This window comes from Saccostrea cucullata, unplaced genomic scaffold, assembly GCF_032062105.1.
Source record: "Saccostrea cucullata isolate Sc308-1 unplaced genomic scaffold, CSIRO_AGI_Scuc_v1 ctg335, whole genome shotgun sequence".
NCBI classification, from domain to species: Eukaryota; Metazoa; Mollusca; class Bivalvia; order Ostreida; family Ostreidae; genus Saccostrea; species Saccostrea cuccullata.
In genome coordinates, this window is record NW_026923229.1 from 7081 (window position 1) to 29665 (window position 22585).

Here is a 22585-nt window from a genome sequence, read left to right on the forward strand (position 1 = left end):
TTCTTCAGCCATTAAATCCAGCTAGTTCCAAACTTCTCTTTCCTGCTCCTTCAGACTCTTCAAGGTAATTGTAGGAATGCTCAGAGAAGCCAATAAACAATTCGCTTTGAGTTTCACAAAGTCCTTCATTAATCACTATGCTAAAAAAGGCATTAAATTTGCATTTTAATAATTAATAAAGAGCAACAGTTCTATACAGGGTTATAAACAAATTCTTGATGGAAAGGGGTGTCAAATGAGAAACTTTAACACTACCAAGCTGCCGCTAATTTAGTAATAAAATCACATTTTAACACCACTTCGTGTTTTGTGTTTTCCGTCTGTTGGTACCTCGTTTAGGTGCTCATTCCGAAAAATTACATTTAGCAATTTAAACATGTGCTAGGGAGAACTTTCTTTCGCTCACACAACTGAACAAGTTATTGAGTGGATGACCGCATAGTTGATAGCTCTTCAACCCGTCTGCGATAATGCCCAAATTCACAACCCGACTGCGCCACTGGGACTTCTTCTCTTCATTTTCTTGCGACAATACAACTTTTTTTGTGATTTGGCAAGTATCGTCAACACCATTATCACCATCGAAATATTTGTGATCTGTTCCAACTACATGTATATGTTCTTAAGATTAAGACTAGTCAAGTAAGTCAAGTAAATTGTATTGATTGTCGACATCTGTAAAAATAAACGTTTCTAGTAAAAAGAAAAAGATAATTTAAATGAACCATTGAAATGACACTTTAAGGGTAAACAAGCACAGTTACTAGCTGCCATTTAAATAAACTAAGAAATAAAGAAGCAACATAAATTATTTTGCAAACTTATGACTATCACAGGTAAAAGAAATATAAAGTACAATACGCCCCAGATTATTGTAACTCTAGTAAGCACTGAATCGAACATGCTGATGGAATGAATAATAATAGAGAGAAATATATAATATATGACTCTCACGAGTAAGGACATCTATAAAGCACAGAAAAGTACCTAACATTTACTAGTACTGACAGAAAAGAAAAAACTTAATATCAAGTAAGCAACATAGGTATCAATTATACATATGCTTGGACATTCAAACAACATAAATAATAATATTAATATATGAATAAAGAAAAATGATTAAATAAACAAAACAAAAGAGATTTCTCACTATTACTCACTTTACCGCTATTACGTATTTTGCTTTTCTCTCTTCCCATCGTTAATCCTTCTTTCTGACGAGATTCTTTAATAAATCTTTCCTTGTTATCTCTCGGCATTATTTTTAGCGCAGTTTATTTAACCGGTATGACATTCGCTTTGAAATATTAAAACCCAGAATAGTCTGAATTACGAATCCGACCATTGTGACGTAATACCAATTCTAACTCGCAATACCAATTCTTACTTCTAACTCGATCTTTGTGACGTATTTCAATGGTGAAATTTCAAGCATAACTCTATGTATGTTCTATTTTTACTCAAATTTACCAGACGAGTATACTTTTACTGAAATTAAGTATCAGAAGTGTTGTCTTTAATTTTAATTGATAATTGCTTTACAAAACTGTGCAATAAATTAAAATGTAATTGATGATTTTGTAAAAAAGCTCATTCTCAAGTCGAATGTCTGATTCCAGAACCTTCTTACAGAGGTCTGATAGGGCATGTTTCTAACTGTGAGTGCAAAAATATATGATTAAATTTCTTTTTCATGATATATCAAGATAGATTTTGTATTCTAGAACAAAATATCAACGCTTCAGAAAATTCAATTTGAGGGAAATTTTGGCCTAGCTGTTATGTAGTACCTAAAATGTAAAAGTAAATTTCAATCAATACTTAGTATAAAATATAATTGAATGATACAAACACTTTTCTCTACCATATTAAGCAATAGCCCGAGACATCAATATCAGCCGGAGGGCTGAAGGCCCAAGGGCTGATATTGGTCAATCGTTCATGCGGGGTGTGATGTGACCCAATCATATTTTTATTATTGTTAGTAATAAAAAAAACACGTCAAGTAAAATACAAAGAAATCATCTTGCGCGTGTTACATGTACTTACATTTAACGTAATTTAATAGAACAGTTATTTAAAAGTATGAGAATCAAGAGAATGTGAAGGATAATAATATGCACCTTTTTTGTTATTTGTAAAATCTAAAGTTAACGTTGTCGAGTTATTCCAATGCAATGTAATATTACCATTAATTTCCTTTATTTTCAGTTGATTCATTGTTGTTGCTGCGTATGAGAATTGGTCTGTTATGACTGTTGGTTTACCCTCAAGTGATATATTTAATGAAGTATGCGGAGGAACTGCGGTCTATTTAAAAAAGGAATAAGGAATAAAAAGTTATCAGTTTAATAATTAATTTTGATTCAATATTTCTATCGTCACCTTACCTTGTTTAAGTATATGTGTTAAAAATAAGATAATCTATAGATAAATATGTTGTTAATACAACGATATTAAAAATTGTAAATCCAACGTTTCTCAAATTTTGTGGTCGACAAAATGTTTTATGTCACATTATTCAGTCATTTAGTAAAATGTTAAAGGAACTGGTAGCCCATTTTCTCACATTGAATGGTCTATAGATTTTCCTGATTAGCTCATCGTGACGAAAGGCACGACGCAGATGTGGCCTTTTGAAGGGAATCATCACTCATTTGTGGCAACTGATCATGATCCCATTTCTGATTTTGAGAGATCTTTATATGCTCGGCTCACAACTGATATTGTAGATTTCAAATTTATGAAGGAATAAAGTATTGCAAAAAATGTTATTCTCCAGTAGTAGACTATCTTGTAAAATCAAGTATCATTTATATGCATGTTGAAAACAATCTTTTTGAGTTTTATTTTACCTCACTGTTGATTTTTGTCGTCTTTGGTTGATTTATAAATGCTGTAACTGACGTTAGTATCCAATTTTGTTTGTGGTATATGTTTGTGGTAAGATTTGTTTCCCTTTCTGGTGTTGTGCTCATTGCAGGTCGAGCGGTAAATATGGTCTAGAGAGTGAACGAAAACGTTTTAAGCTGATAAAAATTTAGATTGTAATCATTCGTCAGAAATACACTGAAATAAAATCTTTCAATGCCTCTTTTGATATTAGATTCAGGAAATAAAGACGGAACTGCGGGACTTCTAAATAAGAATAGACGTAAAATCTCATTGTTAAATAAGACACAGAATGTTTGTTCATATTTTCATTAAAAATATTTCTCAAGAACTTATTGCATGGATTTTGAATCAAAGAGAACAAACTAAAAATATGAATGCACAAATCAAGATTTTGAAAAGAAAATCATTTAACGTCAGTTCATTGTTTTCTAAAAAGGAGTATTCCACTAAAGTATAGTAGCTTGGTTCCTTTGTTCGCCCTTATATCACAGAATATACTTAAAGTTACAACATTATTTTAATTTTCATGATGTATAACATAGTATTTCTAATCAAAATGATGGTGACTCATAATTTGTAACATTGAATATCAAGAAATACAATCCATTTTCCAACACCTACCGCACATACAAATTCCGGAACATTTTCTTTCGAACAGAGCATGTTTTTTTATTACAAGAAAATGGGCGGAGACATTTAAATAAGGTACTATATTAAGAAATACATTGTGAGCTGTAGCTTGAGATAGGATAAATATGATAATATTAATGCTTGTTTTTATCTTTTATTTTGCATATTATTCGTTTTTTTTAACTTGTAGTGGGTGCGGTTCTTCTTTTCGTTCTCGAGGAATTTTTAGTTGTTGTTTTGAGAAAAAATAGAAAAAAAAATACATAGAAAAAAGTTTGATAAAGCGAAAGAAAAAGAGGAACCCAGTTTCCAAACTTGAAAAAAAAAATTGTTTATGTAGGAGACAAAATTTTACTCATTTTGATTTGAAAAAAATTAAAATCAATGTGTATATATATCTTATTCATATCGTACAGCGTAAAGGCGTTTAATTTTCTTAAGGGGGTGGGGGGGGGGTAAGATTTATCTCCGAAACAAAGTCTCACCCCTCCCCCTGATATTACCTTCCTGACATGTATGACTTGTGTATTTCTGAATTTCGCGCTAAATGTTGTACATATTTAATATTCTGCATTGCTTATCGATAATTGATCAATGCATGACGTGTACAAATACATAATTATACACTTCAAATACAGTTGCTGGAATAAAGAAATATTATTCATTATATTTCACACGGATTCTTTCTGTCTTATGATAAAATTCACAAGATTGGGAGATGAAATCCGAACTTAATTATTATCTTCTCTGTTGCATTCTGTTAACACATTCGAATATTTTGTCCGAATTTATGAGCCCAAAACGTGGATAAAGTGTAAAGTTTCTTTGGATATTCAAGAAGCTAGTATAGTGTACATGTATTTGTTTATATTAAATGAAATTGTAACTTCTTTGGAATAGTTTGCGTGGATTTTGTTAGTTTTTTTCCGGAAGGAAATGTTTAAATGTGTATTTATATACATATTCTAGTACATATATATTGTTTCGTGTGTTCTTCGAAATGGCAATGCCCAGGAAAATTACGATTACACGCCTTAGAATTAAGAAAAATGTCCTGGAAAATCATCAAGGCCCACAGTGTAACATAAATGATATTCATCGAAGTCTAGTGAGAACTTTGTTTTGGATTTTAAAAAATGAAATTGGTTAATTGTACTGGTCAAATACAAGCTCCATGTGTAGCCTCATAAAATAAACAAGCTTTCCGGAGGTATTCACCTGTGACGGTATAGATTTACGTGACTTATTACCTATAGTAGGTCAACAAGAGGTTAATTCTATGTAAATGTACTCACCAAACAGATTCAAAATCAAGTTACTTTTATGTAGAAAACATAGAGCGCAAGGTTGTTCAACAAAGATATTTTCACACATCCTTTATAAATATAATATACACATTATATTTCGATCTCGACTTTGAAAAAAAAAACCTGTGCTCGATGTTTACGAAAGCTATAAAGTGTGTAACTGTCACAAATTTCTTTTAATATTCATGAAAATCAAATGACCCGACCTTCAAAACACAGCTTCGCATGTCGTCTATTGCAATTATTTAATATTTTGAAACCCTGGCGCATATACCACAGACATAAGAGTAAACACTTACCAGAACTGTGCTAAAACATGGTTGCTGGTTTGAATAGCATCATTTTTAACTTATACAACCAGATAATTAAAGAAGATAATAATTATTGCAAATTACGCTTCTTGTATGAAAACGAAACTCTTTCTGGACATTCATGTTTTGCATGTTGCACTGTTTGAATGATATAAAAACATTATTAATCATACTTCTGAGCAGAAAAACTGTATCCACACAATCAAAACAATCAACAAATGGACATCCATTTACACGGCACTGTTGACAGGAGGAATTCTTGCATTTCTCGAAGTCGGTAAACTTATCACCTGCAATTGTAAATGTTTCATGCACTTTAATTATTACTATCTTAATAGACGTGCCACACGTTATTCGAAATCAAATCAATTCAAGTTTCCAAATTGAGATTAAAAGTGTATTTACAGGAAACATAGAGAATAAAAACACCTTGATCAAAAGCTGTATAAATTTGCCTTATGAAAACTATACAACTGGACCTGTTCCTTAACGGATGTTTCAGCAGTTCTAGATAAAAAAAAATCGTGAAAAAAGTAAAAAAAAAAATGCAAATACTTGTTCTATAGAGAAATTCACAAAAATCAAGGAAAATGAACATTGATCATTTAGGTATAATCTTTCTTGACTTTTCTCAGAAATATATTTAAGAAATAAATCTTATTTTTATAAAAGAAATCATATACAGTTTGATTACATCTTTTTACTTAACATAATTATAGACAGGTATAATCAAGCGAAATTTAATAAAGTACTTTTTAAGCGATTGTAACTTGTTGATTTTATGTTCATAATAAATAGAAAAAAAATATAGAAACTAAATTACTCACTTAGATTTTCTCGTTCATTCATACGATTTATATGTATTTCACAGCATTTATTTGTTTTGTCACAGTTTGATGCAGATAAATTGAAGTCCTTTTGAATTAAAACTATATAAAGGAAGTAAATATATGTAAATAAGGAATTCTGACGAAAACTATACGTCAAATTAAATATATTCGATAATTGGAAGGAAACACCAAAATATGAAATTTTGGAACTAAGCCATAGTTATCCGCATTTTGCAATTAATTTTCCGAAGTATTTTCTGTCAGTTTTTTGGTTACATAACCGAATATACATTTTTTTTTAATATGTAAATTTTATTTATCATTTTATTGCAATTTGTATACATCGGTACAACTGTTCTTGTGAATTGTTTTAGCCAAAATCATCAATTCATGATAGATAATATGGATTCAAACTTCAATATAAATTGTATTGAGCCTGGTTAAATTCTTACCAGAATTAAATATAAAATCAAGTGATTTGAGTGTGACTGGTATTTGCTTACTGGAGAAGAATATTCTGAAAGGCAATTTGTCATCACAGTCTTGCTCCAATGAGAATTTAGTGTTTTCCATGCAGAATTTACAGTTGCTAAGTTGACTTGATGGGATCTTGGGAGGATCATTCAGACAGATGCATGATTTGTTCTAACGATAAATATAATATATATATTTGGCTAAAAATGAAACACTTAATAATTTCAAAATGTTGACGTTTCCCTAAATCAATAATTTAGGTATTTTTATATGGTGCAAAATTTGAAGATAAACGAATACATGTATATAGTTGATGTCTATCGTTGCAAGACAATATCATTGCTAAAATCTTGATGACGTTTCTTTTCTCATTTAGGTGCATCTACAATATCTTACAATAAGCTAACATGCATTTTACTTTGATTATTTATGATTACACAGGGGGAATAAGGAAGCATACAAAATATTCTATCTTGACTAGATCAGTGCTACATTAAGACGTCATAGTTGGCGAGATGACGTTAATTTTAGAACACATGTTTTCGTAATACTGGTATTTAGAGATGTAATTTAACTCAAGAAAATGTATAGAAACGTGTTAACATTAATAAAAATGAAATGTTCTTATTTCGTTATGCTGTATTCTGTCATTTAAATTAAAATCTACCACCGATGACGTCATATGTGTACATCAAGTAACATAGGAATTGATCATGTCGTGTAAAGAGAATCTGGCTATGACGGCATGTACAAAGATACGTAAAATGGATTTAAAAAGCAAATATCGTGTATATTTTGTGAAATTCATATGGAGTTCAGTTAATAAACCAGGTATGCTAATTTATTTTTATCGATTATATTCTCTTTCGAAGACAGTCAGCTATATACGTATCCCGGTCGGCCTTTCCTCTGTCATTTGTGACAAAAATAATGCAATAGAAAAACAATAAGCTGGATATTTCAACACATAAGATTTGTACAGATGGAAAGTTTGCCTTCTGACAAACTTTGAAAGTGCTGCTAGAATCCCGAGTTATATATAAGCATGGTTTTACGAAAAATCTCGGTTCATATGCAAAAAATACAAAACCTCGGGTAAGGTTTCGTTCGAATGTGTGGAATAATTATTTTACTGATGGGACAGTGGGATTCTAGCAGCACTTTTTAGCAAAATAGATGTTTTTCAAAAGCATTATTTACTCAAAGAAATGATTAAACTCCAGGATATTGTTCTGTTAGCTTTTTTATTAAGGGAAATTTGGCTATTAATAGAAGTCACTTGATGCCGTGGTGATTGTGCACGTTGTTGCGTTAGACACTCTTTTATCTCTATGCAATAGATAATAATAGTTTCCGCTTATCAGTGGTTTTGGTAAATTATCAAACTTAATTTTCTTTAAAAAGTCTAAATTTCCCGAAAAATGACTTATATGCTTCCTTAACATAACCGCGTATTTTTCACTCGTATTTTTATTATGCTAAAATATAGTAAGTCCAGGTCTTTTATTCACTTAATTAAAACTGAACAAAAGGTAATAAATCGTATTTATTAATATAAAATAGATAAAAAACTCAAATTCAGATCCATTAAGCGATTAACTACCTTGGAAGATAGAATTTGTAAATGAAGTGAATTTAAAAAAGGAAAAAAAAAAGTGATACAAATTATTGGTATTGTTGTCGCAAAAGTAGCTGTAATCTAAATGTGTCTGTATCAGAAATTTCACATCTTTTTCATTAAAAAAAAAGAATTTTATGAGCAGCAGTCATAATCGATTGTACAATTATTGTTCCAAAACTTGTTTATAATATCCTACATTTCAAAAGAACTATATTCGGTATATTGCATATCTTTGCCCCCACAAAAATTAAATTTTGAAAAATTCTTAAAATGTGTTGTATAAATTGTATGAAAAATATAAATTAACAAAACATATTTTAGTTTCAAAATAGGTTATAATGACAATTTTTTTTTTATTTTATGACGTTATTAACTTGTCGGATTTTGCATCATTTTTCAGAAAAAGGTTAAAATGGACAAAATTTCAACAATTTTATTGATAGAAATTATAGAGCGCATGTCTGTTCAGGAACAATATTTGCATATTTAATTGATATTATTATTCTACACATTATATCAAAATATTGAGCCTGTACACACCTGCGCTCGGTTATTTTTACTTAAAATATTGACGCAATTTTACATTATTCTATAGAATTGATGGAAATTTTAGATTTACGTCATTTTCCTGACGTCATTTCAAACATATGACGTCATTGCTGACGAAAACATTCAGTACTTTAAAGTCAGCATGAATCCCCCTGTTTTAAAACATAATTAAATTTTACTCCGTCAAAGTTTGATTTTGGGGGCAAATATTGATTACTACCGAATACAGTTCTTTAATAGAACATCTTTTAGCTGTTAACACATTATAGAGTATACAAAAACCATGATTGCAAACAGATATGTGCTCGGCGTTCTTTTAGTACATCTTTCTTGACATAATCCAGGTGATGGAACAATCAGGGAATAATTGTTCTTTCTTTTGAAAGAAAGATCTTGATCTGAGTAACATCCTGCAAAATATTAGATTCATATCTAACAGTAACTGAATTTTTTTTGTATAATTTAGTCTGACATGATAAAACATATGGAGAAAACAAACAGTATTCAACATCAAAAGATCAATTAAACAATTTAAAACTAGAGGGAGCAAAGCAAACACGGACCTCCAAAACATTAGTAGTGGCATCAGGTGCCATGGAGGAGTAAGCAATACCCTGTCAACCGGTCACACACGCAAGTGCTCATTGTCATTATTGAGAAATAACGTGAAAAAAGACCGTTGTCAATTCAGTGTATAAATAATTGACTAACAATTAGTATGATAAACCTCAGTCAGCATTTGACTCAATGATAAATTGTATTTGCTGACAAGGCCATTGATCATAGAACCTGCTGATATTCTTGCTTTCATCAAGATGCTCTTTGCATCGAATCGACTGAGATATATAAACTCTCTATGCAGATGATGAAGGTATGTTGCTGCATAAGTAAGGGAAGCTGACGATAAAAAAAATAAAGTCATTACGTTTATCATAAAGTTTAGTTTTTAGATTAAAATTAAAGTCTTTTTAAAGGTAAGTATCCAAATATATGAAACAGATGTGTTTTTTCAACAAAATTTTGCAAAAATACTGCTTCATATGAATGCAAAAATAGGTCTGCCAATAAAAGGGCGTAATTAGTACCCATGGGAATTTCAATAGATTGTTGGAACACCTGGTCGCCAAAAAACATCATAGATATAACCAATCAGAAACTCAAGCAACTAAATAAAAGTTTGGGATTTAAAGGAAATTATTTTGAGTAGAATAATTGCTCTGTTTTATTTCACAACTATATTTTTATTAACAAATTAGGCTGAAGAACTATACCCATTGCTACATGCACTGCACAATTATACTTGAAAAAAATCCTTAGTATAATTAAGATATGAAATTAATCTAATCATTTATGTACCTATTATACATTGTATAAGGTATGTAGTAAGTCTCCTTACGTAAATGAAAGAAAACATTTTTATCTTGTCGATCACATTACAAAATAAAGAACTTTATAATCTACTCAATGCCATTTATAAAATAAATGCACAATTAGAACATAGGCACATGCCTCTAGGGGGGAAGGGTATCCATGTTCATTTACATCTCTTATGTTTTTTATTTCTATTTGGATTTTGAAAACGTGCACGTTCTTATGAACTGCCGTTGTATGAGTAAGAATATAATTGCATTTTAATGTTATTGAAGTAAAATTAAAAGTCCCCTTTTTTTAATTAGAAATGATTGCTGAATAACAAAATATTTGGCAAATCATAAGAAATGAAATTTTTGATGTTTTTTTTATTTTAAGTTCTGAGAATTCATGAGATACACATCACTAGTACTGTAAATGGTATTTAGAAAATATAACAATGGATGCTCATTTATTGATTTATAATGATATTGAAATACTTAAGTTATTATATAATCCACTAAATTGAAAATACACGCTTCCTTCCAGTACATGTACGCTACCCATGCATAATTTTTTTTTCAATATTGTTTTGAAAATACGGCCAATGGTATTCTTTATTATTTTTCTTTATTGTTCCAACTATCTGATTGGCTCAAACTGGATCACATGATCAACTATGAGAAAGTGTTACAGACTGGATGTTTCTATTTTGAAAATTTTTATAAATCTGCTGTTTCTAGAACTGGAAACATTCTTCTGTGAAGCAACAATAGGCTTTATAAACTGGATGTTTTTAAAAACAGATACTGCAGCTGGTTTTCAGTACTATGACGTCACAATGCAAATGACATAACGATGCCTTATATGAGAAGGTACTGAGTATAAGAAAGAAGGATTTTAAGACATTTCTTATTAACTGATAAAAGATAATAAAACAATTGTATACTTTTGATATGGTACAATTCCTCGATATATAGACTTCGTGCTCAGTCGATATGCTTTCTCTAAGGTCTATATAACGAGGGATTGACCTCATCAAAAAGCTATAATTATATAATATTAATTACTACTAAGCATACCTAAATTACCTATCCAGTGGGAAGTGCGTTTATGGTATGGAGTCCAATAAGATGTGCTTGGCTTAGAGTCAGGACGATGCGCCATTTTTTCTCCATTTCTATGACATTTGTCTTGGGCTTCAAACCAGGAAAAACCAAAAACACCAAGATAACAAGCTAGATAAGTTGAATAACAAGAAAAATATCACAAATGCATATTTTTTTCTAAAAGTAACTAACAGTACAAGATTTTTAGGTTTATTAATCAGCGGCAATTTACCCCGAGAAAACTCGTCCTGAATACACGTACAATTTATGACAACTCAATTTTGGAAAGTCACCCCGTTTTAAGGACGGCTCTTATTCATTTCAAAGCATTTTTAAAAGGTTATTGGGCAGTGTTTCTTTCTCAAAATAAAAGTATTCTAGCAATTTTTATAAAGTATGACATAGGTCCTCAGTACCCCCTTGCTTGTCGTAAAAGGCGACTAAATGGGGTGGTCCTTCGGATGAGACCGTATAAGCCGAGGCCCCGTGTCACAGCAGGTGTGGCATGATAAAGATCCCTCCCTGCTCAAAGTAAGTACCGAGCAAAGGCCTAAATTTGCAGCCCTTCACCGGCAATGATGACGTCTCCATATCAGTGAAATATTCTTGAGAGGGACGTTAAACAGTATATATCAATCCATCAATCAATAATTGACGTCCAATCTTATAATTTCATTGACACCGATGCCGACGAACCGTAAAGTATGTAATGACTTTAAAAAGAGCATTCCCTACAATTATTTTAGAAAGTATCCTATAAAATCTTTAAGAGTCGCTGGATTATAAATGTAAGCACAAATTTGCAGTTTGGATTGGCTAATAACGCCTCACCTTGAAATATCAAAATAACGATTTTCTACATTTTCGAATCCTCGTTATTTTTTCGTGTTTCTGAGATGATTTCAATGCCAATTATTCTAATTGTGATTACACTGTTTTGCTTTCGTTTTAAAATGATTATTCCATTTATTTTCTCAATATTTATATATATTGAATAATCACACGTGAAGACAACTGCAATAAAAGGCAATTTCTCCTTGAAGGCAAAGAAAAGTTGTTTATTTATCAGACATTTTAGCATGAAAAATGACAAAAAACCATGATTTTGATCATAATACAAATAAAATATATAAAATTAAACTGCCTTTAGGACAAGACAGTTTAATTAGTTGTTTAAAACATTTTAAAAGTACAGGCGAGTTGTTTTAAATATGTAGGCAAGAGTAAGAGAGAGAGAGAGAGAGAGAGAGAGAGAGAGAGAGAGAGAGAGAGAGAGAGAGAGAGAGAGAGAGAGAGAGAGAGAGAGAGAGATTCGAACCTGTAAAAATTAACACATTCGTTGTTTGATATTTCCATAAGTGTTGAAACATTTTTACATGTTAAATGGTACCCTGAATAGTCCAGTTCCTCTGATGGAAGAGTCCTGTTATTGATTAAAAAAAGCTATCTTAAAAGGTTAAAAGTACTCTTCTCCATTTGAAACACTAAAAATAACTAAATGCAATAAATTAGATAAGGATATTTAATGAATGACTCTGATTCTTGGCCAGATTATTCGATATAACATGGTTTGGGTCAATTAATGCTTTATAATCCCCGAAGCCTAGATAACTTTTCTATAATCTTTAATAACGGAATATTTGAAATTGGGTGAATTCAAATGATTCTGTACCTATTGTATTTTGCAACGTGTATCTTTCCCCTGGTCACTTTTGATATTGGATAAGACGTGTTTCGTTTTTATCTTTTTAAGGGAGGAGAGCTGATTCCATTTTAACCCTACATCTCGGTCCACTTTATATTTTCACTCATTATTACAGTACCATAAATAAACGGCCTCGACGTAATGTTAATTTTACAAAATAAAGTAACTGTATGTCACTCACATTAAATCTAGTCTCTAAAAACCAAGATCCCTTATTGCAGTTCGTCCCTAACTAAAGCACAAGTTGTTACCTCTACCAAAGAAGATGTTTTACAGAAGATGATTTTGATAAATATTTATGCTTATTGTTCTTCTTTCTCCTTGGTAACATTTGATTTTAAAATTTAAGAGGCAATTTCCAACAGGAGGATAAGGATAAACACTTAATATCCATTATTCTTGAATCCACGTAAAATTTAGCAAAATCAATGATAATATATTTTAGATTTTATAAATTTCAAAACAATTCAAAATATTCTCTTTGCTGTGGCAGACGAAAAAAAAAAATATTATTCAAACAAAAACAAGTATACAAATTGTTTGTTTAAAAAAAAATCAATTTCTTGATATTTTAACAGCAAGAGTAATCAAGAAACAAAAATTTAGGGGTCTTTTTTGCGAGGAGTTGAAATATGAGTTACCTTTCAGGCAGTTTGAAGATCATCATTACATGTTTATAGTGGGTAGACCATTTGTACGAAAGAAGTTTTTTTTTCATTTTGTCATGTATTTAAATTGAAGTAGCAATGCACTGACTTCAACCTATGGACGTTGACATCAACCCTCAAAGGAATTCATGTCCCCTTAAACATCTATCTTAAAATGCAATTAAAAAATGTTTGACATACTTAATATTTATCATAAATGAATGATTCATCCATCTCTTTGCATGGGGTACATGTACAGTATTACGGGATTTTAAAATTTAAGAAAAATAAGACACTCTGCTTTGAGCAATATTTCATCTCTTTGAAGCTGACATAATGAATACATGTATTTCCCTTAACTCCATTCAATATTTGGGTAGTTTTTGTGGACTTTAATTTACAACAACAGAAGAAAATCACTGATTCACTAATGAATTAAAAACAAAAGCAAGAAAACATATAATACTCATTTTCTTCTTTTAATCTTACTCGACAAATTCCTTTTTTCTTGGGACATAAAATATAACGAATACATGTTTACAATTTGTTGATCAGATGTTCAAGCATATATTCCTATATATATTATAAAGTAACACATATGCAGAAAGTATGCTTTTGACATTATGAAATTAGATCTTGATATCAGCAGAGTGTAAAATTTGAAAAAAAAAACCTTAATATTTCGTGATAGAACAATAGTGTGATCAAATATCGCTACATGTATTGACTTCCATAGCTGACTCGAACTATTTTTAATGAAATGGAAGTGTTCTGGTTTCTAAGAACTGGAAATCTTTTTTAAGCAACATACAGGAAAACATGTTTTAGATACAAGATTAACCTATTGAAATCTTTTCAAGTATGTATGAAATTCTGAAACAAATGTTAAGATTTAAATGTATCTATATCTTTCTACTTTAAAAATAATACATTTCACTGTACATTGATAAAGAAATAACTATGAACATTTTGACGTGATTTAATTTTTTTTAATAATGAATAAACATCATTAAATACATATAAATATAATTAAACTATTAAATATTGTTTTCAACCGGTTTTTTTAATGGAAAATATTTGAGGAAACTGATTTTAAAACGAGGAAATTAAATTAATATCGTACTAAATGCACGCATACGAGATATTATTTTAGTCTAGAAAGAAAAAAAAAATAATCATTTTTAAAGTTCATGATGTTCAGTGAAACAGTCTTAATTATGGTTTATTATTTGTTTTCAATTAAAGGTTTTAACAATAATGAGCATAATTTCTTAACTTCGATTGGTCACATTGGCAAATCCCATGTTTTAATTAGAATCATCAGTATAGAGTGAAGCGGACAACAATCCTTATAATTATGAACATACATGTGCATATGTTTTTACAAACTTTTATATAATGTGATGAATTTCTTAAATCAAGTATCAGTTCTATGATATTTATATAAACTAAGATCAATGTAGTATTCTGTAAGAACATGACATACAAGTAAAGTGTACATTGTCCAATGCAGAATAAATCAATATTAATTAAGTAACTTTTAAACTTACTTGATACTGATCAATAGTGATTGATAAACAAATGATTCGCCAAGGTGCACAACTTTGCCAATAAAAGTTTTCGCAACGAATATATTGTATTTTTTTTTCTTGTATACATCTGTAAATATCGTGTTATACAAATGTAGGAAGAACATGTGGAAAATTAATTCTAAAACTTGTTTCCCATATGTTTTACAATTATTTGCTCTTGAACGGTCAAATTGGTATGTATGTTCCGCACTATAAAATGCTTTTTTATTGATTATCCGACTAAGTGCTTTTATTTAGATAGGGATAAATATCTCATTTAGAAAGCGAAGAGCCTTTCAGCTGTACATAATTATATGTTTTCTTTAAAATACAGTCATTGTCTCCAAAGTGCAAATTCGAACATAAGTATTACAATGAGTGGAAAAAAGTTGATCATTTAATAAATGGAAAAGACAGTTGAATTTCAGCAGTCTCGTTTAAAGTCATCATTTCGTAAGTTCTATGGTCGATACAATGACTTTGTCAGCAAATACAATTTATCATAGAATCAAATGCTGACGGACATTTTTCATACCAATTGTTAGTCCATTATTTATACACTGAATTGACGACGGATGTTTCCGCTATTTCTTGGTCAGGACAAGGAGCTTACGGCAGGTGTGACCGGTCGACAGGGGATGCTCACTCGTCCATGGCCCCTGATTTGACCTATGATGATTTAATGGTCCGTGTTGGCAATTGGTCTGCTCCTGTTTTTTATTGTTTTATCGTCTTTTGATCTTCAATGTTGTTCGTTATTATCGCATGTTTCATTCACAAGAAAAAGCAAAGTTAATCTAAATATGGTACCTGCGAATTAATTTTTTAAAGTGATTGAGCACCACTAAAAATCATGCAATGGTAAGTGCAAAATAAAATGATAAATGTATTATTTTAAAGTTCTTTAGTTAAAATTGGTCGTGTGTGTAAATAATAAAATTATTTTGATAAAAAACTATTTAGAAATTTCCATTTTATCATCAATGGCAAATAGAAGTCGCTATATTGACATTGATTGAAAGTGTTTGCAAATGGATTAGGTGACAAGGTATGGATAATACAACGGGATAAATCTAATGAAAACTGTTGATAAAATGTTAACTATTTATTGCATGAAGATAAAAAGTGTACGGGTCAAAAAATGTACACCACCACTTAGTCAACACATAAATAAATAGTCCCCGCGAAGAAAATATATTTCATTATATCAGACATTAGAGAGGGAACTCCGTGATCGGAAGGTTGTGTGTTCGAATAACGGTCGTGACTGAGCTAAGTTGGTTAAAAGAGGTTGAATCTACTCCTTTAAACTCTAGTCCTTCAAACGATCGGTATTTTGAAGTAAAAGTGGCTGGTCCTTTGTATGAGACCTTTAAATTCACCAGGCGCCGTGTTCATGATCATGTGCATGTAGGCGTTTGCACTATAAAGCTAAGACTCATTGCTTACTGACCCATAGTGCCGAGTTAAGATCCAGATCTGAAGCCCTAAACTGTATGTATACATAAGATGCCTTAAAGAGGCTGGGGGTTGCAGTTATTTTCAGACTATTTCGATCTCCTTTAAAGGAATGGTCCATGTAAAGATATACAAAAATGATCAAATTTTTTAACTAAAAAAAATTTTTCTTTGCCGAATGATAGTTGACAGCCTAAGATACCGTATCTAAAAAAATAGGTAAAATCTAGTGTTTAACTTTTGGTTAATTTGTTGTCCCTGACTCCTTAAATATGAGTGAAGAATTCTCGAACGGGTCGTAAAACAATGTACAGTCAATCAACCAATAAATACATTATTTGAGGGGAAAGAGTTTTTTTCTTGTGCAGTGACTATTCCATTTAACACAATTAGTTCAGATTACATACTCTATATACAGTAGTGTGACATGAATGAGTTCTCAAAATGGCTGTTGTTGTAAACGTAAATAAAAAAAATGCAAAATTTTCAAAGGTGTTTATTAATCAAACGAAGTAAATTTCCATTTTTTAAAAAGCTTAGTATATATTTGGTAATCTGTTCTCTTGAACACAGCACAGTGTGTGTTCTCCTGGGTAGACTGTTATAAGGACTTCTAATGCAATGAACCGGGAGGCTACTTCAAATGTCAGACACGAAGCATTTACTGTTATCAGTGCTTTTGAGTTCATTAAACGTTGATTTCAATTTTAGAACTTTCCATACATTTTCTATTATATTAATGCCAGGTCTTTGTGCTGGCCACTGAAGGATGTTAATATCATTCTCTGCTTTCCACTGAAGAGCTCGATTTTGAACATGACAAGGTGCATTGTCGTCTTGAAATATCCACTGCCTGTCAACAAAATGTCTTGTAATAACTGGCCATTTACCATCCAAAACGGAAATATATTTAGTTGTATTAATATTACCATCCCAGGCACGTAGCATCGTTTTTGAAAGTGGGGGGGGGGGGGCAACCTGAGAAAATTTTTTTTTTTTTACTTACCTGAAAATGTTGACAAGCAAAAAAAAAAAAAAAAAAAAAAAAAACGGAAATTAAAAGTTGTTGCCCAAACTCGAAAATCCTATTTCTTTGGGGGGGGGGGGGGGGGGGGGGGGGGGGGGGGGGGGGTAGTGGCCAACTTTTTCAAAGCCAACTTACTATCACTTTCAATTTTTCCTTCCAATCCTTCCTATCACTATACTATGGTAATAAAGTGGGGGGACAACCATCCTATCAATGAACATTTACTATAGTAAAGGTTCTGTTGGGGAAAAAAGGGCCAGGCCCCCCCTGCCCCCCCCCCCCCCGGATGCTACGTCCCTACATCCACTCATACAAGTGTCGCAACTCCAAAGAACTTAATACACCCAAAAACATCACTACTGCCGTGCATATTTCACTCAAGCAATTTTGACGCATTCTCTCGTTGGATCGTCTCCAAACATATTTTTTTCAAAACATACTAATTATAACTGATGACCAGTGGTTCTGAACAGTCCAGTGTAATTTTCTCCTACAAAATGTAACAGTTTTCGCACCGTTAACTCTAGAAATCGTAATGGCTTTGGAAATGGGGTGACGTTTGTAACCAAGCTCAAACAATCTTCGACTTACTGTTCGAGAAGATACTTGGCATCGTTTTCATTTGTTAAATCTACTCGTAAGGTCCTGCAGAGTCGGTCTATTATTTACTTTACACTTCAAACGAACACCCTGTCATCCCGCGCAGTTGTTTTTCTAGAATCCCCCACCTATTTCTCGGCATGTTTCTACATTCTATCGCTCTCTTACCATCTTCAAAAATGTCTGTATTTTTCGACAATTAATTCCAGACAAATTTAGAAGATAAATTAATTATGATTTCTGTCTAATTGGGGTGTCATTTCTATCCCGTGAGAAGGCATGTTTCCAGGCAGACTACAAAATTGTTTATCAAAGGGGAATGACCCCAAAAATTATAAGATACGGTTACATGGAATAAAAAAATTATTTCTTTTGGATAAAATTGAATCGTGAATATTAAAATATTGACGCAGAAATACATCACTAAAAATCGAAGCGAGACCGGAAGCTGTAATGACGCCGTCATTTTGCAAACTCATTCATGTAATATATACTACTGCAGTGTGTTACAAATGTCTTTTCAGGCTAATAAATAGTTTTGCATTTGACGTAAGGCTATAAATACTCTTTGTTCGGAAGTGTGAGAAAATTTAGACATGTTTGTTGTAATCGGCTTTGGTTGATCACATTTGATTCCACCTTTGACATCTGGAAATTGTAAACTTGCTTATGCACACTTTGTTAACAATGCATGAGTGCTTCATATATTATATAAATTAAATATAGCTCACAAGGTACAAGGAAAAGTTTTCAAAGGCAAGTAGTGCAACAGTTATAATATAGTGTATTGTAAAATATTTTTCTATCATTTATTTCCGAAAGGGAAGTATCAATGCACAGAGGCAATTATTTGTTTTCAATGTTTTATTCATTTCTACTTTTAAAATAGTAATGCACGTTGATAAAGAATTGAAAATTGTTGCGGTACTTTAAGCATAATATAAACTATTGAATTAGCATCATTAAATACAGGCAAATAAAATTGAATTAAAATAACTACTTTTTAGCAAAATATTTGAGGAAACAGATTTTTTCACAAGGAAATTAACTTAATATCGTACTAAATGCACATATAAAAAGTTATTTTAGTCAAGAGGAAAATAATGACAAATGATATAATATCAGAACATGCTAGTCCATGACTTCAAAAATAAAATGCTCTTTTTGTTTGTTAGTACGGGAATTAATGTCGCAGCTGGTGCAGAAAAAGTACATAAACCCCGGGAAGCATATTTTTTTCTCTGCCATTCCTGCGACTTTAATTCCCATACTTAAAACCAAAGAAAGATTAAATTGTTTATATTTACATTTGCATTATAAATTATTAAAATTTAAATTAGATTTGTTGAAATATTTTTTTTAGAATGAATGTCATTCTATACATAAGTGATGGAACAGACATTGTTCAAGGCATCTACGCACGCGGCCTGCTTAGAGTTGTTCATGCTCTGATTAGTGACAATGGTCTTCATAAGAAATAAAGGAAAATATTTAGTGGATAAATTGATAAGTCATTTTAATATTTCTTGCAAATGTGTTTGAATCAAATGTTTTTTGGGCAATTCTTTAAAATGCATAGGTTATATATTGTTGCGTTTGATTTTAAAGATATCTTGTGTACAGGATAGGAGATAAACTACGTCAGAATTATAGGTTTTAGTTATTTTTCTGAATCATAAGTACAGTGTATTAACAAAAATAAACATAATAAACAGAATCTTTTACACTCGAATGGTTACACTGTCAATTTTCATGCTTTAAACCAAACAAAGTTTAAAATTTCAACTTTTCAGTGATTTTAAAGCAGTTCTCTATATTTTAGACTTACATAGCAAAAATATTCTAAAAATCAACTACCGCTTAAATTAAAAAAAACCACATTAGAATCTCTTTAAAATTAAGAAAGTTAGCATTTCGTAAAAAATATAATCACAGCAAAATTATAACTTGTTCTGTAACGCTAGATATTACATTGACATATCAATAATCAGCAAATATTTTCAGACTTTTCAGGAAATTGTGTAGAAAAGCATTCGGACGGACTGGTAATCAGATACATGTAGCTAGACGGACAGAGAGACAATTAGACACACATGGACTAAATAAAATTTTAAAAAGAAATATACATGTACCTTTGCTTCCAAACAGATATGCATTCACATGTTAAAACAGTCTTTCATGTGTGACACGGAAATTTGATTGTGGGAGAATTTGTAACTACATGTAGGTTCCCTTGAACTGGGAAATACTACTGATGGAAATCTTTGAATCAGAGACAGGAAATTTAGCAGATGTAAACTAAAATTGACTGATGATCTTTGAGAGCCCTGCTCTACATTATGGGTATTTTGAACTGGACTGGGTGTTTTATCGTGTTTGCATGTGCATGAGATCTATAAAAGATCAATGAAATAGGATACATTTTGTATATACTGATATCAGATCTGGAGGATATAAATTCTTGTCTCCTTTGTTTTTATATTTCATGTATTTGATTTTTTGCCAATGCTTGGCCTCGATGGGGTAGGAAAGTGCCTTCTTTCTTGGTGGGATGTTGACCCCTTACAAGGCCAAGCTAACTTTGTATTTTTGCATTATGGAGATTATGTGTATGTTACCTTGAAAGGTTTTTGCATGATTTTTTGTTGTCTTTTTAGTTATAGTTGATTATGTAATCTTATATCATAGTTTTGGATTTTACATGTATGTATTTTACACGTTTTATGATTTTAAAATTTTTTATCTCAATTTGAGTAAACTTTTAAATACAGTCTTGTGTTGTGTCTTTTTGCTACTTCATTATAGGGTAAATGAGCAATTACTGAGCAAAACATTTCGGTCACGATGAAACAGGAAGGCATAAATGAAATAACTGTGGTCAAAACCTTATTTAGGCCGGAAATTACTTTTTAAAAACCTTTTTTCGAATCATGGGAAAGAAAACAAGTGAAATTTTGAGACATTCAAAGTGTTCGAAATTTGGTATGGATGCAAGATGTGAATAAAACGACTGATTAAGGAATTTGCAGAATGAATTATCGGATCGGTTTAAATTATATTTTTCTAATATGAAGTTATATCTCTCATCAAATATTTTTTGTCAACTTTTCAATAAATTGAGATCAGCTGCATGCAAAGTCGGAATCAGTAAACTGCAATTTCGGTAGAAATGAATGATGACAATAACACATTTATTTTTTTCCAATCATATTGGAAAAAAAAAACGTAGAGTAAAAATATCACTACATCTCTATTCAATTTAATTAAATTTACACGTAACACAAAGATCAAATTTCAAATGATCCCAAAAGTTTTTTTTTTATGTTTGATTTATTCAGACGTAATTTAATCGGAAAATTGGAGACTCAGTATACCCTTCCTTAATCATTATTTAAGAAAGCTATGGAGATAGCGAACAGTACTAGTATTCTATCTCAAAGTCCAGAAAGCAATACAAATTATGAGCAAAGCAACCACGGACCTTCGAAACAATAGAGGTGGGATCAGGTGCCATGGAAAAGTGATCGTCCCATGCTGATCGGTCACATCCGCCGTGTTCTCCTTGTCGTAATTGGAAAAAACGGGAAAATCCGTCGTTCATTCAGTGTAACTATAAATACTGGTCTAACAATTAGTATGAAAAACTCCCATCAGCATTTGACTCAATGATAAATTGTATCTGTTGACAAGGTCATTGTATAGACCATAGAAACTTACGATATACTGTAGATCGCTTAATTTTCCGACACCTTATTTTTGCGAGATAGTTATTGACTCTTTATTAGCTAGACAAAATTTTCACGAACTGTGGTCATTGCTCTATATAATGTTAAGGAATACTATTAAACGCGAGTATGAAATTTTCGCGAGCACATTGTCTCACGTAATTACGCGAAAATAAAGTTCTCGCGAACAAATAGTGATTTACAGTAATGACTTTAAACGAGACTGCTTGCTGATGTTCTTGTGTCATCAACTTGCTTATCAATAATTTACCTCGATTTAGAAGTTGTTCATACATAGAGTATGCTTTTACGTATCGAATCAACTGAGATACACATGTAAATACTCCGTATGCAGAAAATGAAGGTATATTGCTGCATAAGTAAGGGAAGTTGACGATAGAAAAGTTAAGTCATCATGTTTATCATTTAGATTGGTTGTTAGAGTACCATCAACGTCTTTTCTTTAAAACATCCAAGTATAAAACAGAGGCGTCAGACTTTGTGGTATCTTTTATCTCAAGCTCAATAGGATATATCGTATCGACGTAGGAATGGAAATTAGCATTGTTAATTGACAATACGTCATGGATATATCTAAATGTCGAGTTGAAGGCCACAGCAAGTGTTTTCTTCTTTTCACGCATAAGATTTTGCATATATTCTGCTTCATATGAATATAAAAATAAGTCTGTTAATAACGGAGCGCAATTGGTGCCAATGGGAATTCCAACAAATAACCTTCTTTACTAAAACAAATCAAGAAAGGGAGTGGGGGA

At 31.3% G+C, this 22585-nt stretch overlaps 1 protein-coding gene and 1 long non-coding RNA gene across 4 annotated transcripts; both read right to left on the reverse strand.

Moving 5' to 3' along the window:
- Positions 1 to 301: 301 nt before the first annotated feature.
- On the reverse strand, positions 302 to 4945 carry LOC134263490 (uncharacterized). Its single transcript, XR_009991276.1, has 3 exons — positions 2856 to 4945; positions 2190 to 2310; positions 302 to 1790 (listed from the first exon to the last, which is right to left on the reverse strand). It is a non-coding gene; the product is annotated as an uncharacterized LOC134263490 (long non-coding RNA).
- Positions 4946 to 4953: 8 nt separating this feature from the next.
- Positions 4954 to 20317, reverse strand: LOC134263489 (uncharacterized). 3 transcript variants are annotated; one of them, XM_062745840.1, is made up of 8 exons: positions 20217 to 20317; positions 12395 to 12499; positions 11050 to 11205; positions 8900 to 9027; positions 6477 to 6618; positions 5971 to 6072; positions 5573 to 5650; positions 4954 to 5433 (listed from the first exon to the last, which is right to left on the reverse strand). In XM_062745840.1, the coding sequence occupies exons 2-8, from the start codon at positions 12444 to 12446 to the stop codon at positions 5198 to 5200; spliced, it is 894 nt and encodes a 297-aa protein (XP_062601824.1). In that variant the 5' UTR covers positions 12447 to 12499; positions 20217 to 20317; the 3' UTR covers positions 4954 to 5197. The 3 variants fall into 3 exon arrangements, with proteins under 3 accessions (XP_062601824.1, XP_062601823.1, XP_062601825.1); XM_062745839.1 differs by lacking the exon at positions 20217 to 20317 and adding an exon at positions 14102 to 14249; XM_062745841.1 differs by lacking the exon at positions 12395 to 12499.
- Positions 20318 to 22585: the final 2268 nt, after the last annotated feature.

What these genes read in the sequence shown, in the direction of transcription:
- LOC134263489 (XM_062745840.1), bottom strand. Translation starts at nt 12,446, where the DNA reads ATGTTTCAACACTTATGGAAATATCAAACAACGAATGTGTTAATTTTT. An exon ending in CCACTGGATAGGTAATTTAG is followed by an intron (nt 9,028 to 11,049) that starts GTATGCTTAGTA and finishes AATATTTTGCAG; the next exon opens with GATGTTACTCAGATCAAGAT. An exon ending in CATATCTGTTTGCAATCATG is followed by an intron (nt 6,619 to 8,899) that starts GTTTTTGTATAC and finishes ATTTATCGTTAG; the next exon opens with AACAAATCATGCATCTGTCT.